Source organism: Neodiprion pinetum, chromosome 2, assembly GCF_021155775.2.
Source record: "Neodiprion pinetum isolate iyNeoPine1 chromosome 2, iyNeoPine1.2, whole genome shotgun sequence".
Classification (NCBI taxonomy): Eukaryota; Metazoa; Arthropoda; class Insecta; order Hymenoptera; family Diprionidae; genus Neodiprion; species Neodiprion pinetum.
The window spans coordinates 25,001,063-25,015,648 of NC_060233.1; the positions used below are offsets into that span (position 1 = coordinate 25,001,063).

General features: G+C 32.9%; 2 protein-coding genes across 15 annotated transcripts in view; one reads left to right on the plus strand and one right to left on the minus strand.

Moving 5' to 3' along the window:
* LOC124213448 (homologous-pairing protein 2 homolog) overlaps positions 1-14,579 on the plus strand; it is a 33,639-nt gene extending 19,060 nt beyond the window's left edge. For 2 of the 7 annotated variants that reach the window (XM_069133124.1, XM_046614818.2), the window contains 2 exons: positions 11,296-11,693; positions 13,011-14,579. In XM_069133124.1, coding sequence (XP_068989225.1) covers positions 11,544-11,693; positions 13,011-13,463 — 603 coding nt within the window. In that variant the 5' untranslated portion in view covers positions 11,296-11,543 and the 3' untranslated portion in view covers positions 13,464-14,579. The other 5 variants (XM_069133129.1, XM_069133125.1, XM_069133126.1 and 2 more) reach the window with 5 other exon arrangements.
* sona (sol narae) overlaps positions 1-14,586 on the minus strand; it is a 109,141-nt gene that overhangs the window by 18,217 nt on the left and 76,338 nt on the right. For 7 of the 8 annotated variants that reach the window (XM_046614815.2, XM_046614813.2, XM_046614811.2 and 4 more), the window contains exons 9-12: positions 14,286-14,415; positions 11,312-11,454; positions 3,643-3,698; positions 149-275 (exon numbers count right to left, since the gene is read on the minus strand). In XM_046614815.2, the coding sequence (XP_046470771.1) occupies positions 149-275; positions 3,643-3,698; positions 11,312-11,454; positions 14,286-14,415 (456 nt within the window). Of the gene's footprint in view, positions 1-148; positions 276-3,642; positions 3,699-7,294; positions 7,348-11,311; positions 11,455-14,285; positions 14,416-14,586 lie in introns of all 8 variants that reach the window. The other variant, XM_069133121.1, reaches the window with a different exon arrangement.

The window sequence follows — 14,586 nt, forward strand, 5'->3', positions numbered from 1 at the left end:
CGCCGAAACTATTCATAGGAGAGGGTCGTGTCCGCGGAGACTTTTTAAGAATGCCAAGATCTACAACATATCAAAAATCCAGATGATTTCACTAAAACGCAGGGACGCAGTTTTTTTCACAACGAAGATGATCTAGAAGTAAACTTACAAATGTCCAACTTCGTGGGCTGCGACGATAATCCCGCTGAAGCCTCCAGTATCCTCGATAATCGCGACAGAGTTGACTTTTTCAAGACGTTTGTTAACGACGCAGGCTCCACCAACATATGCAAAACCTATACGGGAAGGAGAAATCGAATTAGCCCTACTGAATTATGGATATCATTTTGCGTTGAGATTCGTGTTTTTTTTATCACTTGTTATTTCGTTGTTGTTTATGGGCTTTTTATCATTATTATAAGCTTTTTCGACATGATATGTTGAATTAATACCAGAGCAATGAAATTTGTTAATTGCTTTAGCTGCCGTCCCAAACGTTATCACCTGAGATTCGAAAAAAAAATAGTTACACGAAATATGCCATAGTATATTCTATTTCAAGTGCGGATAGTGACACGTGCTATTTTTTTCAACACCTGTGAAGGAAAGTTTGATTTCAGAACCAACCAAAGTACCACTGAGAGCGCGTAAAATTCCGGTTAGGTTAGGTTAGGTTATGTTAGATAACTTACGCTCAAAGTCAGTGCGTAAAATTGAGTTATCCGAAAGAGCGCACGCGCCAACTTTGCTATACCGCACTTTTTGGGAATGGGGCACTTTACGCACGCTCCATATGCTTCGAAAATCAAACTCCCAAGCAAGTGTTGGAAAAAATATCTTTAAAAATTCAACAGTCTTTTTCTTGTATGAATTTGCCACAAGTATGTGAGTTATAATTCAACTTATTAGTGAATAGAAATATTTTTCGTATTCAAAGTAAATGAGGTGTGTTTTCGTTAATTAATCTCGGTTTTCTCGTTTGGGCCAGGTATTTATCATTGTTAATTGTTTGTAGTCTACTAAATGAGAAGGTTTATTCATTATAATAGTATAAGATTATTTGCAGCAGAATTAGTGACCCGTATACGTTGTATATAATAATAATTATCTGTATATAATATAAAAGTATTCCCCGTATTATATACTATTATACACAAGTAAAGTTTTCATTTTGTTGGTTGAAGCAGGCCTCTTTGCAAGCGACATGCATCTGGTTTCAGTTTTTTATCGTAAGAAGGTAAAAGTGTGGGAAGAAAATTTTGAATAACAAGTTTGATTGTATATCAAGTACCTTTGTAACAATAATTTAAGTTCGAAGGAATATGTCGAGAGCATGGGTCAATTATTTTGTACAGATAATTAAATAATATGCCAATTTTTTTCTTTTTTGACTCGATTTGTTCAAACAACTTCATTGTAAATAACAAATATTATAGACTGATTTTTTTCACTGAAATTATAGCTGTTTGATTTTGATGAAGTAATTCAAGAGATCAACATTCAAAATCTATTAATTATTATTACACAATAAAGATTGATTTTCAAAATCGTCGAATTATTATCAGAATTATTATTACGTTGTAGTAGTAATAACAAACTATCGATAGTTACAAATATTATTAATATCAGCGTACAAGGAAGACTGATTTCGAAATTCTGTTTTTTGCGCTCTGCCCTATTGTACACTATTTAGAGATCGGATCACCGTTTACTTTACCTCACGAAAGTGAGATCATTCACACTTTTTGGCTCTAGTTTGTCGAGTAATTGATTTTAAAAATAAATTTCTTCCAAATCTTTATTAACTTGGGTACTTAAAGTAAAAATGTCACGACTTCCATCAAGATTAATTCTTTCCCATTTCACTCACGATCTGAATTTTTATACACTTTCTCCAATGTTATAAAAAAAATTTAAATAATAAGTAAAAAATAGTCATTTCAAAAAACAATATTTTTTTGAATTCAATGATAGAATAAAAATCTTACGGGAATAATTGACATTGAATTGATATTGTAAAAAATTGCCCTATTACCAATTATTTTCAAAACTTCATTCGATAGAAATATTTAAAAAATCATCTAATTTAGGAAAATTAGAAAGAACGGTACACTAAAAATGGCGCAATCATAGATATATGTGTAAATTTAGTTCAAAACGTTTCAGCCAAATGTAACGACTGATAAATATCGAGTGACCCATGATCTCAATGTTACCCGCGAATGAGAGAAGATATCCAACATTCAAAAACTCTACCTAATTATTGACATTTTTCGTAGTTAATTTCATTCTTTTTCCAACGGCAAATACTGACAATTGTTAGTACGCATTTACGAGTTTTTTTTTTCCTAAATATGAATACCTCGTGTTTTGAGTTCAGTATTATTCATTCCGAGTTTGGATAAAGAGGACGTTCAGTCTCAAAACTTACCAAGCACGGTCCTTATCAGAAACGCGTCCAAAGATGAGAGACATTTATTAAAACCAGTATAGAAATATAGAGTACATAGAATATAAGTGCAGGTAGAATACAGTGAAATGTGAATATTTTATAACGATTTGAAAACTATTGTTTTAACCGTCCTGTCAATACCAATTTTGTTTCACGTCTAGAGCGGGCAGTCAATTGATTTCTAATCTCCGTGTAGTAAATCAGTTGTTTTAGATTTTTTGACGGTCACAATATCCACATCGAGATATGAAAAAATTCACTGTCGATTTCAATAATTTGGTCTCCATAACTTATGATTTACACTAGATTTTAGTAACATATAACAGCAAGACACTAGTAAAAAAGTTTTTATCACAAGAAATTTGGCAAACCGTTTTATTAATTAAACTTCTTCGGGATTCGTTTTGATCGACAAATTTTTTGAAAAAATTCCTCCGTTGAAACGATTAAATGGATGAGTTTTTCGAACAAAATGATTTCGAGAAAAGTTTAATCGGACTTTTATTTTGAAATTGATGTATACATTCATTATCGACTTTTTGTGGATTTTGTCATGAAAATCTAATGTGCATTACAAGTTATTATGCCGAAACTGTCGACATCTCGCGCATGAATTTTTATAAATCGTAAATATCAAAAGAGCGTGTCATAAAGAAATGAAAATACGGTCAATCGATCAAACATTTTTGTAAATATAATTCTAAAAGTTTCAGTTGCGGTCACTTTTTCCGAAACAGAATTGAAACTTGCAAATTTATTTCCCATTTCCGTGTTCTTCGCGACAACTGTGATAACGCAGTGCTGAAAGGCAGGCGCATTTTTGCAAATCGTAATGTTTTCGATTTTATGACATTGATTCATGGCGAAGAATCGAGGAAGCAGTTGTAGAAAATGCGATAGGATATCGTCTGCATTATTTATACTATAATTGGCAATATTATGGAAAAGGTGAAAGATTTATTAAACAGAAATCACACTTGCAGTAGCGTGTATTAAACAGAAGTATAACATTATAGAGAACGAGTAAGGAAAAGGTAAGAAATCAGTTGAAATTTATTTGTTGACAGTGAGAAAATTGAACAACGTTCAAGTTATAAGAAAAAATGGATGATTTGAACGAAATTAAAGTATAAAAAGAAAAACACGTGTACGGAGATAAAAAATAAAATGAAAATTTGCAATCGACGTTTGATTTTTATTGAGAAACGTACCTGCAGTTCCTCTATTGCACACGTCATTCGCGTATTGCCTCCTGCACATATCTAATCTGCAACGCAACAACAAAAATGTTCTTTATCCTGTAAATTAAGTATAGTGACTATATTTCGTTTCCCAAAGTCACGAGACAATTTAATTATAACAGTAATAACAACAGTCATAAAAATATTAATAGTGATTCACAGTATAATTATTCCAAGTGCAAATATTTCAGTAATGAAAAAATTTCGTCAATCTCGGCAGCCCGCCTAGAGTCTGAGGAATGAGAATAATGAAAAAAAATTATTTTAGCCAATAATCGTACCTGGTGAATACAACATAAAGCTGACCAATGTATTGAAAATTAAAACATCATTTAAACTCATCAATGTCTGCGTGTTAATCGGATTTTATAACCGTTACTGCAAAATTGTCCTTCAATTACGCTTCGATGAAATTTTATAGTAATATCCATTTGTGGAACCCGATCATCGACAATTTTCAAAAACGCTTATTCCAAGTTACAACTATCGATATTAACTGACAATGAAAAGGCTAGAATAGTACTTTTCGTAGCATGCGCAGTGTTGCCAACTTGGTGAGAATATTTACCTGTTTAGCGGTTGGCGGGAAATTTGGCGATTTTGAAAGCAACTTGGCTTTTTTAGCGGGTAATTTTGTGGTTTTCGCCAACTTCACATTTTTACCGGGAAATTTGATGGTTCGATTTTTTTTCATAATGGATTGATATTTACACCATTTTTTTCTGCAAAAATTTAAATAAACACAAAGGAACAATAACAAATGCAAATACACTATACCCACAGTGAAATATGAAACCAAATAAACTAAAACTACAATCAAATATAAACCCAAATAACGAGTCAAATATGATCTCAAATAAACAAACCCAACATCCAGACAAAACCTCAAATGAACAAACCCCAAACAGGTCACATAAAAATTCGAATGCATAAACAATTATTTGTAAATTTCACATTCAGATTTTCCAATTTGATATCAGATAGAACATTTCTTGTCATAAAACACAAAAAAATGAAATTGGTCACGCTAGCATGCTCGTTTTCGTAGGGTTTTATGTACGCCTTTTGATTGGTTTGTCGGGTTTGGTTTTTGAAGTTTGGTGCGTTTTTTTCGCGGATAACGTAGCTAGTTCCTCTATTTTTGGGGAGAAATTGTCCAGACGAGCCTAGCGGTTTTTGTTGGGATTTGATAAGGACCCTAGTGGGATTACGACAATCCGAGTTGGCAACACTGCATACATGTAAACTGAGTCTATTCCAGTTAGACCGATGTTTTCACCAGCCGTAGGACGGAGGCGGGTCATGCCGAAAACATCGCTCGAACCGAGAAACGGTTTACGAGCGCATACAGAGGCATGAAATAGTACTTTATGTGGCATGCCGCTAAACTAGGTATTTTTAGAGCAAGGATTATGATCTCAGTACGAGCTGAAGGCGAGCCAAAAGCTAGTACTGCTATCACGCCGTCGAACTAACACGTCGCCATAACCTCAATCATCTCGTGTCGTATTTGTCGACTCTTTCACGCCTGTGCCGTTAAAAGTATTGTATGGGACGCGTCCGTGGACTATTTTTGATTCGAATAATGATTTCAGTAATAATTTCAATTATTATCCTTGCCCTGAAAAAATCTACCTAACGGGCATGCCACATATAGTAACATTTTATGGCCTAGTCATGAAAAATTTTAAGGCTTAAAAGTTTTGCTTCCAATAATAAGTTACGAGTTCTGTGTGAAAACGTCATAAACATAGTGAATTTTGATAGCAGAATGCAAAATGAAGAAAATATTCTGTTATGCTGCAATTTTTGAATAATAAATTTTACTTCAAAAGTAAACTATTAACTTGTTTTCAAACGCTCTTAATTATACTGGAGGATTCGGTGCATCTTGTCGATCAGTTTCAACTTCCAGCGAATGAGAAACTGATTACGTTTTCGGTATTTCCTGCCATGAAAAAATAAATGGTTGCCTATCTGCTGGTGCTTATCGCTAAGGTTTACTGAATCATTTATCTCCGTTTTAACAGAATTATTACAACTATCGTAAATGTGTTTCCAATTTTTTTCTTCTTAATATTCTGCTTTTAAATACGACTATCTCTTTTGTCTAAATAAAGCAAAAATAGTAATCTTCAAGACATGTGTCGGCGAAAAATAGGATTCCAGATCAACATTTTTTCAAAGTATGAATGTTTAAACATCAAGTTTCTATCGACACATCATGCCTGGAAAAATGTTGCCAAGAATATCAAATGACTGACTTTAGCTTTCAGAAAAAAAAGGTTTTAACCCTTACATTTCTTATTATTCAAAGTTAACTTGTATGTTGCGAATTTGAAATCAAATGGCAGCAGCGCACTATTAGTTGTAGATGGTTGAATAAATGGTGTAACAACTCTTCTTCTTTTCTAATTTACAACATGTTAGTTCAATCGTAGATTGTCGGGTCAAAGACAGGTGGCATTAACGTTATATCCCATATTTGAGTCGAGTGATGTTGAATTAGTTGAGTGATATATAGGTCATTCCATGCAAAATAATCCAGCCTGTGAGTCTCTCCTTTTGTTTCCCTTTTTACTCAGAGTCGTCAGCTCAAGAATTGAAAGACAAAAATTTAAAAAAAAATAAAAAACTGGACCAAGAATATTTTCCTTAACATTTCTTAACAAATTATTCAAGCTATCTCAAAACTATGATGATTTAATTTTTGAAACGATTTACACAATTTATGATGTAAAATACTGAAGTAGGATTCCCGTTCTTTGTATTTTTCCAGAGGGATTTAAACTATACATTTCAAAAATTTCGATACACTTAGTTATACATTTGTGAATGGTAATTTTTGTTACAATTTTTTATAATTCAAAAATTCAATTTACCATCATAAACCATTTCATAAATAATTATGATAAACATTGATGAAACGTAACGAAACTCATCGTAGAAGTGTTTCTGAACGATGCAGACTGAATAGGCAAAAAATATTTCAAGACAGATACTCTAAGCTCTAAATGACTTTTTGAACACTTATTTGCATGTATTTTTTGCAAAGTTGCGCCACATTAAAATTACAAAATTTGTTCAAGTAAAAACGCATGGCTCGCTAATTTTTCTAAGCAATACGCTCAAAAAATAATCTGAAGTGGTTAGGGTCACAGACCGGGTGGTTTGGCATGGAACTCACCATACAATATCATTGTATTATTATACTATCTAAACTTACAAAGCCCACGCGACAGTTTATTTCATTAGTCTACATGATCCGTACGGTGTCATTGCAGCCCAGTAGTATAAAATATGATAAGCTGTGATGAATGAATTAGATTTATCTTCGGGGTGGTTCAAGTTTCGGCTATATCAAATTTATAAGTTACGAATAAGTTTCGTCGAATTTCTTTTCTTCTACTAAATTGCACAATTCATCGTCTGGCAGCCCTCATAGATAAATCTAATAATTATTGCATTTTACCCGGTTGTTAACTGTTTTTATGTATATACAAATTATTTTAAATAATCTAAAATTTAATCAGCATAATTCCGATATATATACATGTTTCGGATCCGCAAAATATAAATTAAAGATCGGAAAAAAGCTTAATCGCTAAGTAATAAACCATACCGGCTGTTCCCTTTGTGCAGCGGCCGCCTTTCCTACGGCGGCACATATCATACCTGTTTTTCAGAATAAAAAGATCGAAAGTATGAAATTATTAATTTTATACATAATTATCGAACAAGTTATACATTAGGGTTGAAAAAATATGAGTGTGTATATATTATTGTAAAGCTTCCAAATAGGACGATATCTGGTAAATCGATTGTTTAAGTACCTATAGAAAGTTTGAAAAAAATTTAGGAAACGGTAAAAAATAGTAACGTTTTGTGGTGAAACAATTATAAATTGATAAGCTTCCGCTCATTTATTCAGGGGCATGAAATATATCAAGAAATGTTAATTTGGTGGAACTATTTTTGAAATATTCCTACAAATACATGATAATTTTTTGAAATATTACCAAATATTTTACAGCAATATTTCAACAATATATAAAGAAACCAAGTTGAAGATATTTCCATCAATGTTACAATATAATTTCGCATTCGTCAGAAATCTAAGAAGAAAACTAGATAATCTTACGTTATTAGCGAATCAAAGAGAAAATAAATGATTCAGAATATTTATAGAAATTGTGCCAAATATTTCACGGTAGTGATTGAAGAAAATGCCTTACAATCATTTTTAAACATTTGTAACAATATTACAGAGTAACGTATTGGAATATGATAGAAAATGTTTCAAAAATATTCTAAAACAACTTTTAACAATAGCCCAAGATGTTTTCCTAAAATATTTCAGTAATATTGTTAAAAATATTCCAGAGATCATAGAGCAAATATTTCCAAGAAGTGATCGTCAGTTATTGAAATATTTCATGCCCTGCAGATTGTGAAAATGTGAGGGATTTGCTAATTTTTTTTTCTTTCTAGTTTTATCACATTTTTGAATAGCATTTCGTGAAAAGAACACCTGGACATTTCTTTCTTGGACTTGCGAAGAGCAATTTCCTAGAAAAACAACATGTTCTGCTCAAGAGTTTTCCGTCTTTTGTTCTAACTTGTTTCATGTCACAGATTGACGTTTAAAAAACACCTAATCAGAGGTGTGTATCCATCACGGACTTTTTTTTTACTACTTTGCTTTCTAATTCGAAAACAATAATATTATTATTTCTTATATACTCTTATTTCTCAACTTTTTTATTACATGTAGCTATAGCATGTGATTACGGAAAGGTTCACTGTAAAGGTAATTTTTGTATTTGTAATTTATATTGCATAAAAAAATAAATTTTGATGTGTGTATTCCTTCAGAAAAAGTATTCAACTATTCATTAATCACTTGCAAATTTATTATATGGTATGTGCAATATGTATACCTATACAGGTATAATATAATGAAAAAATTGAAAGCAAGAATTCTTGATCATCAGTGATGTTGTGTTAGACTTCTTTACACGTTTGGTAATACCGTGAAACTTCTCTTAACAGACACCTCTCAACAACGGATTCCTTTTTACAATGGACAGTCTAAAAATCTTTAGTAGCACAATTTACACGTTAGTATTGTTCTGAATAGCGGACAATCCTCAATAACGGATATTATTTTTAGTCCCGAAGATGTCTGCTATTGGGAAGTTTCACTGTAGAAAAAAAATGAGTTACTCCTACAGAAAATTAAATGATGAAATATCGGCTTGCTTGCACTGTTTATGGAGTGTTTGGATTGAACGCGATTGTTCAAGAGTGGCTGTACGGAATCTACACGGAGAGAAAAAACTAGAGCTTAAGGTAGTTGGGCAGTAATTTTGGAAATCTTTAATTCACGTGAATATTAGTTATGTAATTTTTTGAGTAATTCTAAATAATCCTGTAAAGTTTTAAAATGATTTACCGTTTAGTTACTGAGTTTTTTGATATTAAAGTTGAGCTATTTTATACTGTGTTGATAGGGACTGGTTTAAAAACTGAGTTTCGAGTTGGTTGTTTTAAAAGAAAATGTTTAGAACGGGGAAGAAGTATTGAATAAGATAAAATGAATATTTAGGAATAATATATCAAATTTTTGCGAATTTTGACCATCATTTAATAATTAAAAACGTAATATAAAAAAAAATACGATTGTAATTTTGGTTAGGTTGTACATGATATTGCTAAAACACTTTATTTTTAGTATTTTTTTTGCAAATCTCCCATTGAATCGTAACTGATCTGACATTTTGATTCACAAAAATAAAGGTTATAGCGAGGTAAACATTAAAGGTTCAAGCAGACTACAATACAAGAAAATCACGTGACGTTGCTAAATTTATTTTCTATTATTTGAGGAATACAGTGCTCACAATTATCCATCGAATGGCTTTACTGTCGCTACCCAACTACCTCAACGAACGAACGTTGGATACCTCGATAGCAAGCTTTTCTTTTAGAATATGCTTCTGCGCTGCTTCCGCTCATCGCAAAGAACGGCTCCACGGACAATAAGCTCGGCGTATAGGGACAAACAACAATGTTAAAGTTAGTAACGTTATTCTAACGATTTATGCTGAGGAGAAACCATTACTTCGCAATTTTGGAATTGTTAGAAATTTAGTGAACCGTAATGAAACAAAATATACTCATATTTTGAAATCTTTGTAATTGGAAAAATGAGAAAACGGAAATTTTTTTTCTGTTTCGTTACGGTATCGTTACAAACATCAATCTCGTGAAAAGTCCCTAGAGTCACTTGGACTAATAGCAAGGCTGTCATGCACTGTAACCATTGAGTTAACCGAAGGATATTTACAAGAGAGCTCACGGATTTTTGCCGTGAGATTCGTTGCGATTGCTTTTCAAGCGAAGCGTCTGCAGTATAAGAGGCGTGGCTTGAAACACAATCGCAAGGAGCCTCACGGAAAAAGTCCGTGGGCTCTCTTAGAAATATCCTTCGGACAACTTCATTGTTTTAGCGAAAGGCAACGTTGCTATGAATCCAATCGGTTCAGATCTTCGCATGTGCGCTGGTGCATTTAAGAAAAAAAAGGATACGTCGCGCATTAAGGTCATGAAGTACTCCTACCTTTGCCGACCGAGCAAACTCCGCGTTTTTCTTTCTATGCTAAATAAACAAACGAACGAAAAGGGTTCAAATTTCGAAGGTGCATCGCTCTTTCGTAGCGGAATTCGGGAAGGTTACTCATATTCTGAGAATCGTAAAAAAATGTTTGGTTCTTTGACACGTGTTACTATTCCCACAACCAAGGAACGCTCGGCGGTGCGCCTAGCTGACCGTGAGAGCATTTTTTATTTGTGAAATTATTGCAATTTGTAATACTTGTATAGCGGCCTCAATATTGCATGAAAACCGTCTCACAATGGCTCATTTTGCTCCTCATTCTTTCCGAAATTGCGCAAAGCATCTCAGCTATGCACTTTTTGGCCCCTGAAAAGAGGGAAATGTGACAATAGTAATACGTGTCAAAAAACTACACATTTTTTTGACGATTTTCGGGATATGAGTAACATTCCGGGATTCAGCTACAAAAGAGCGATGCACCGTCGAAATTTGGATCCTTTCCGTTTGTTTGATTTTATAATACAGGAAGAAAAGGGGGCGAGTTTGCTCGGCCGGCAAAAGTAGGGGTACTACATGACCTTAAGCCCATGAGGTCCTAGGGAATGGGCAAGAGACGCCTGCGGTGATCGAACGGCAAATAGTCCCTGTGTGAATCCCACAAATTCTTTTGTATTGAGCTCTAGTTTTTTCTCTCCGTGCATACTTTCACACACAAATTTAACGTGTGATTATGAATATTAACACGTGCTCAGCAGTTTGAGGAATAGTTGAAATCGCATCCTCAACTTTGTGGAAACCAGTACAACAAAAGATTCCTCGAATAAATTTGCATACCTAATAATCAAATTTCGAATCGAAAGTTGAATAGTAATGCGAATAGTTTTGCGCTCAAATAAATTTGTTTGCACATTTGTTTTGTAAGATGATTGAAAAATCGATACGAACTACTTGAAAATTGTCGTTTGTTATTAACGGGTATTGATTTTGTGTTTATTTTGTTTCAGAAGTGAACACTCTTACTTTGTAACCGCTACTGCAATGTCGTAGACCGGAAGTCGCCTCTCGCGGAAAAGGTATTTCCCCATATCGGTCAAGGCAGCTGCTGAATCTATAGCATCTCGACCAACGCGATTCTGTTCCAAATACGGTGTAGCGTCTCTACCCTAGAAGAAAGAAGTTTCATTAATTGCGCCAAGTCAAAAACAAGGCTGCGGACGGTTCAAGTCTTCGCTTTACTGCGACGCCCAATGAAATGGCTACGAACGCAGTTTACCAATTTCTCAAAGTCCAGAACAGGCCTTACAGTGCGAACGACATCACATCAAATTTGCAGGAATTCAGTAAAGCCAATGTCCATAAGGCGTTAGACAATCTGGTCGAGAGTAAGAAAATATTCGAAAAGGTGCGTACGTCAAAGTAATCAGGAAAAAGTGGGAAAAAAAAATTGGCCAAAAATCATTTATCAAATTATTATATCCGTAAGCAGTTAAGATATGTTTGACAATACTCGAGCTCGTCTAAGTTGCGGATTGCTCAAACTCTGAACGGTGCTAATTCGGTTTATTGATTATTCGAAACTTTGAACGGCATTCAATAATACACATATCCAAAATATTGTAATCACGAACCAGCGTTTGAATATCGATGCAACATTTCTAATAGCTTTAAAATGGTTTCAAATCTAATAGGTTGGTTCAATTCCATGCTTTGAGGCCCCATTTTGTTGGGAAGAATGTTTCCTACAAAATATTTTCCTCACATTTTTTTTAGTACATGGTCTATTCAATATTGAAATCTGTTGATCACAATCAGTAATGACACAACGTTGTCAAATTAAATATTCAACGATAACAGCGTTATAAAAAGATGGTTTCAATGTTTTGCTAGAAAATAATCTTCTGAATAAAATGAAACATCGCAGAGAGAAATTAAACTAATCTCCTGAGTTTTGAATTATTTTGAAGTAATTTGAAATGAAGCTAAGCTTTTGTTTATAATTTCAGTATTCTCTATTTTCATATTTACAAATATATCTTTGTAGCTCACAAATAAAACGATTTGACAAATATTTTAGTAATATTATTTGCGCCAGTGATAGTCAATACAAATGAAACAATATTCCTACCATGTAATAGAAATAAATCTGAGTACATTCGAACGACAAAAGCTGAGATATCAATAATTTTCGAAATGATTTTATAATTAGAACGTTCAATATGATAAAACCCGAGTGTTTTTTTTCATCTAATTCTAATGTTTTTGAGCTTATTTTGCTCAACATAAGGATCTCAAGAGATCGCCGAAAAATTTTTCATCAACAATTACAATGAACCGTGCCTATTCTAAAAAAAATTAACACCGCTGAATACTTGATGTAACTCTTTATAATTCTGGTTTTATCCATGTGATAGTTTTATGTTCATACTTTCTCTTTATGTTCTCCGAAATTCATAAACTCATAAATCAAACAGTGTGGAAACACTCTGGCATTTTATCCATGTCAAAGTTTATCAGATCTGTCCATTCTTGGTACAGAACAGATCCAATTTTTTCACACCTGTCACAGTTATAGACATTACTGTTGATTTGAGTGAAACCTGAAATAATTCATGTTTGCTTTGGACGAATTTCTATTTATTCTCTAATCAGATAAAAAATATAAAATAGTATTGTAAGTTTCTTCAAAAAACAATTATGGATTATTTTCCACTTGTTCCAGATTTATGGGAAGCAAAAAGTTTACTGCGTCGTTCAGGATGGAATACAGGAGCCAGAAGAATTTATGCGAATTCAAAGGGAACTAGACCTTTACTTGCCGCAAATTACTTCGAAGAAACTGGAACTCGAACGAGAGCTTCGTTCAAAAGAAGCCGAACTTGCAGCGCTGAAGTCAAGCTTGTCACTTACTGAAGCGAAAAATGAAAATACTAGACTTTTGAATTCAATTAAGAAAATGGAAGATGAATTGGAAACCATAATTAGCAAAAATGGATCCGAAAATTTTGGCGAAGTGAAAACATGCTTGCTTAAAAAAATTGAAAATTATACACGCGAGTATTCAAAGAGAAAACGACTCTGTGCTGAAATAATTGAATCTATTCTTGAAGGATTTCCTGGGACAAAAAAAGGCCTGTACGAAGAAATCGGCATTGAAACTGTAGATTTGGGATGATTCGTACTTAAAAAAATAATACTGCTATCTTATTACAATTTTTATTATCTCTTATTTCGCTTTTTCACGACGAACTTGGAGTATATTTATTTTTAGCAAAAAATACTGAAAATGTGTTTTTTTTGTCGTTTAATTCAATATCCTCGACTTTTTTCCCACAAATATTTCTGAATACTTCACAGTAGAGTGTGGAAAGTTTAGAAAAATAGTTTCAACAGTTTTTGAGTAAAAAAATAGAATAAACGCAACATTGCAGGACAGTCGGTGACTCGATATTTATATTATTTTTTTTTATTTTAAGCTACGATAACCATCGCACAGTACATTTTTCCTTGAGATTTTCAGTGACAATGAATTATCATGTAACATTTTTGGTAATTTTTTTAATATCATATTCTCACCTATCCTTTTTATTTTTTATTTTTTTTTTACTTTGAAACTGTAAAGATTACCGTTCCACAAAGATTCTTCTAATATCTGCAAATTTCCGAAAATGAGACAAGACAAGACAAAAACTGTAGAAAAAAATCTATGGCGTTGAATTCGTCGTAAAAAATTTTCTCGTCTTTTATTAGCTAAAATCATCCTACTTTCCTTTATTCAACGAATAGAAAATTATAATATGTATTTTGTAATTCAAAACTCTTTTCAAGCAGTTTAATTTAGAATCAGAATATGATCAAATAAGATATTTTTTAACGTGATATGACAACCTGAAAGAGTATCACATATGTTCATATGTTTGATAAATAAGTCACTCTAAGTTTTTAAGGAAAACAAAAGAAATATAAATTCTAAATTCGTGATTAATTAGTAACTTACTCTTGAAATAATAATACCCGCGATGCTGATGCGAATTTTTGGACCCTTCAATAATTTGTATCTCAAGTCAACTCCATTCCAGAATGAGACGAAGTACCTTTTAATCTGTACATTATCTCCGCCGTGTAACCTAAGAAAATATTAACGCTTGAGTATTAATTACAGATATTATATGAGAGGAAAAATGGTGACGAAAATTTTTCACATGAAATATCTTCATTTTGTGAATTGCATATTTTTGTATGAAATGAACCATTAATTCTGATAGTACATTAAATGTGAATTTGATCAAAATTTCCGG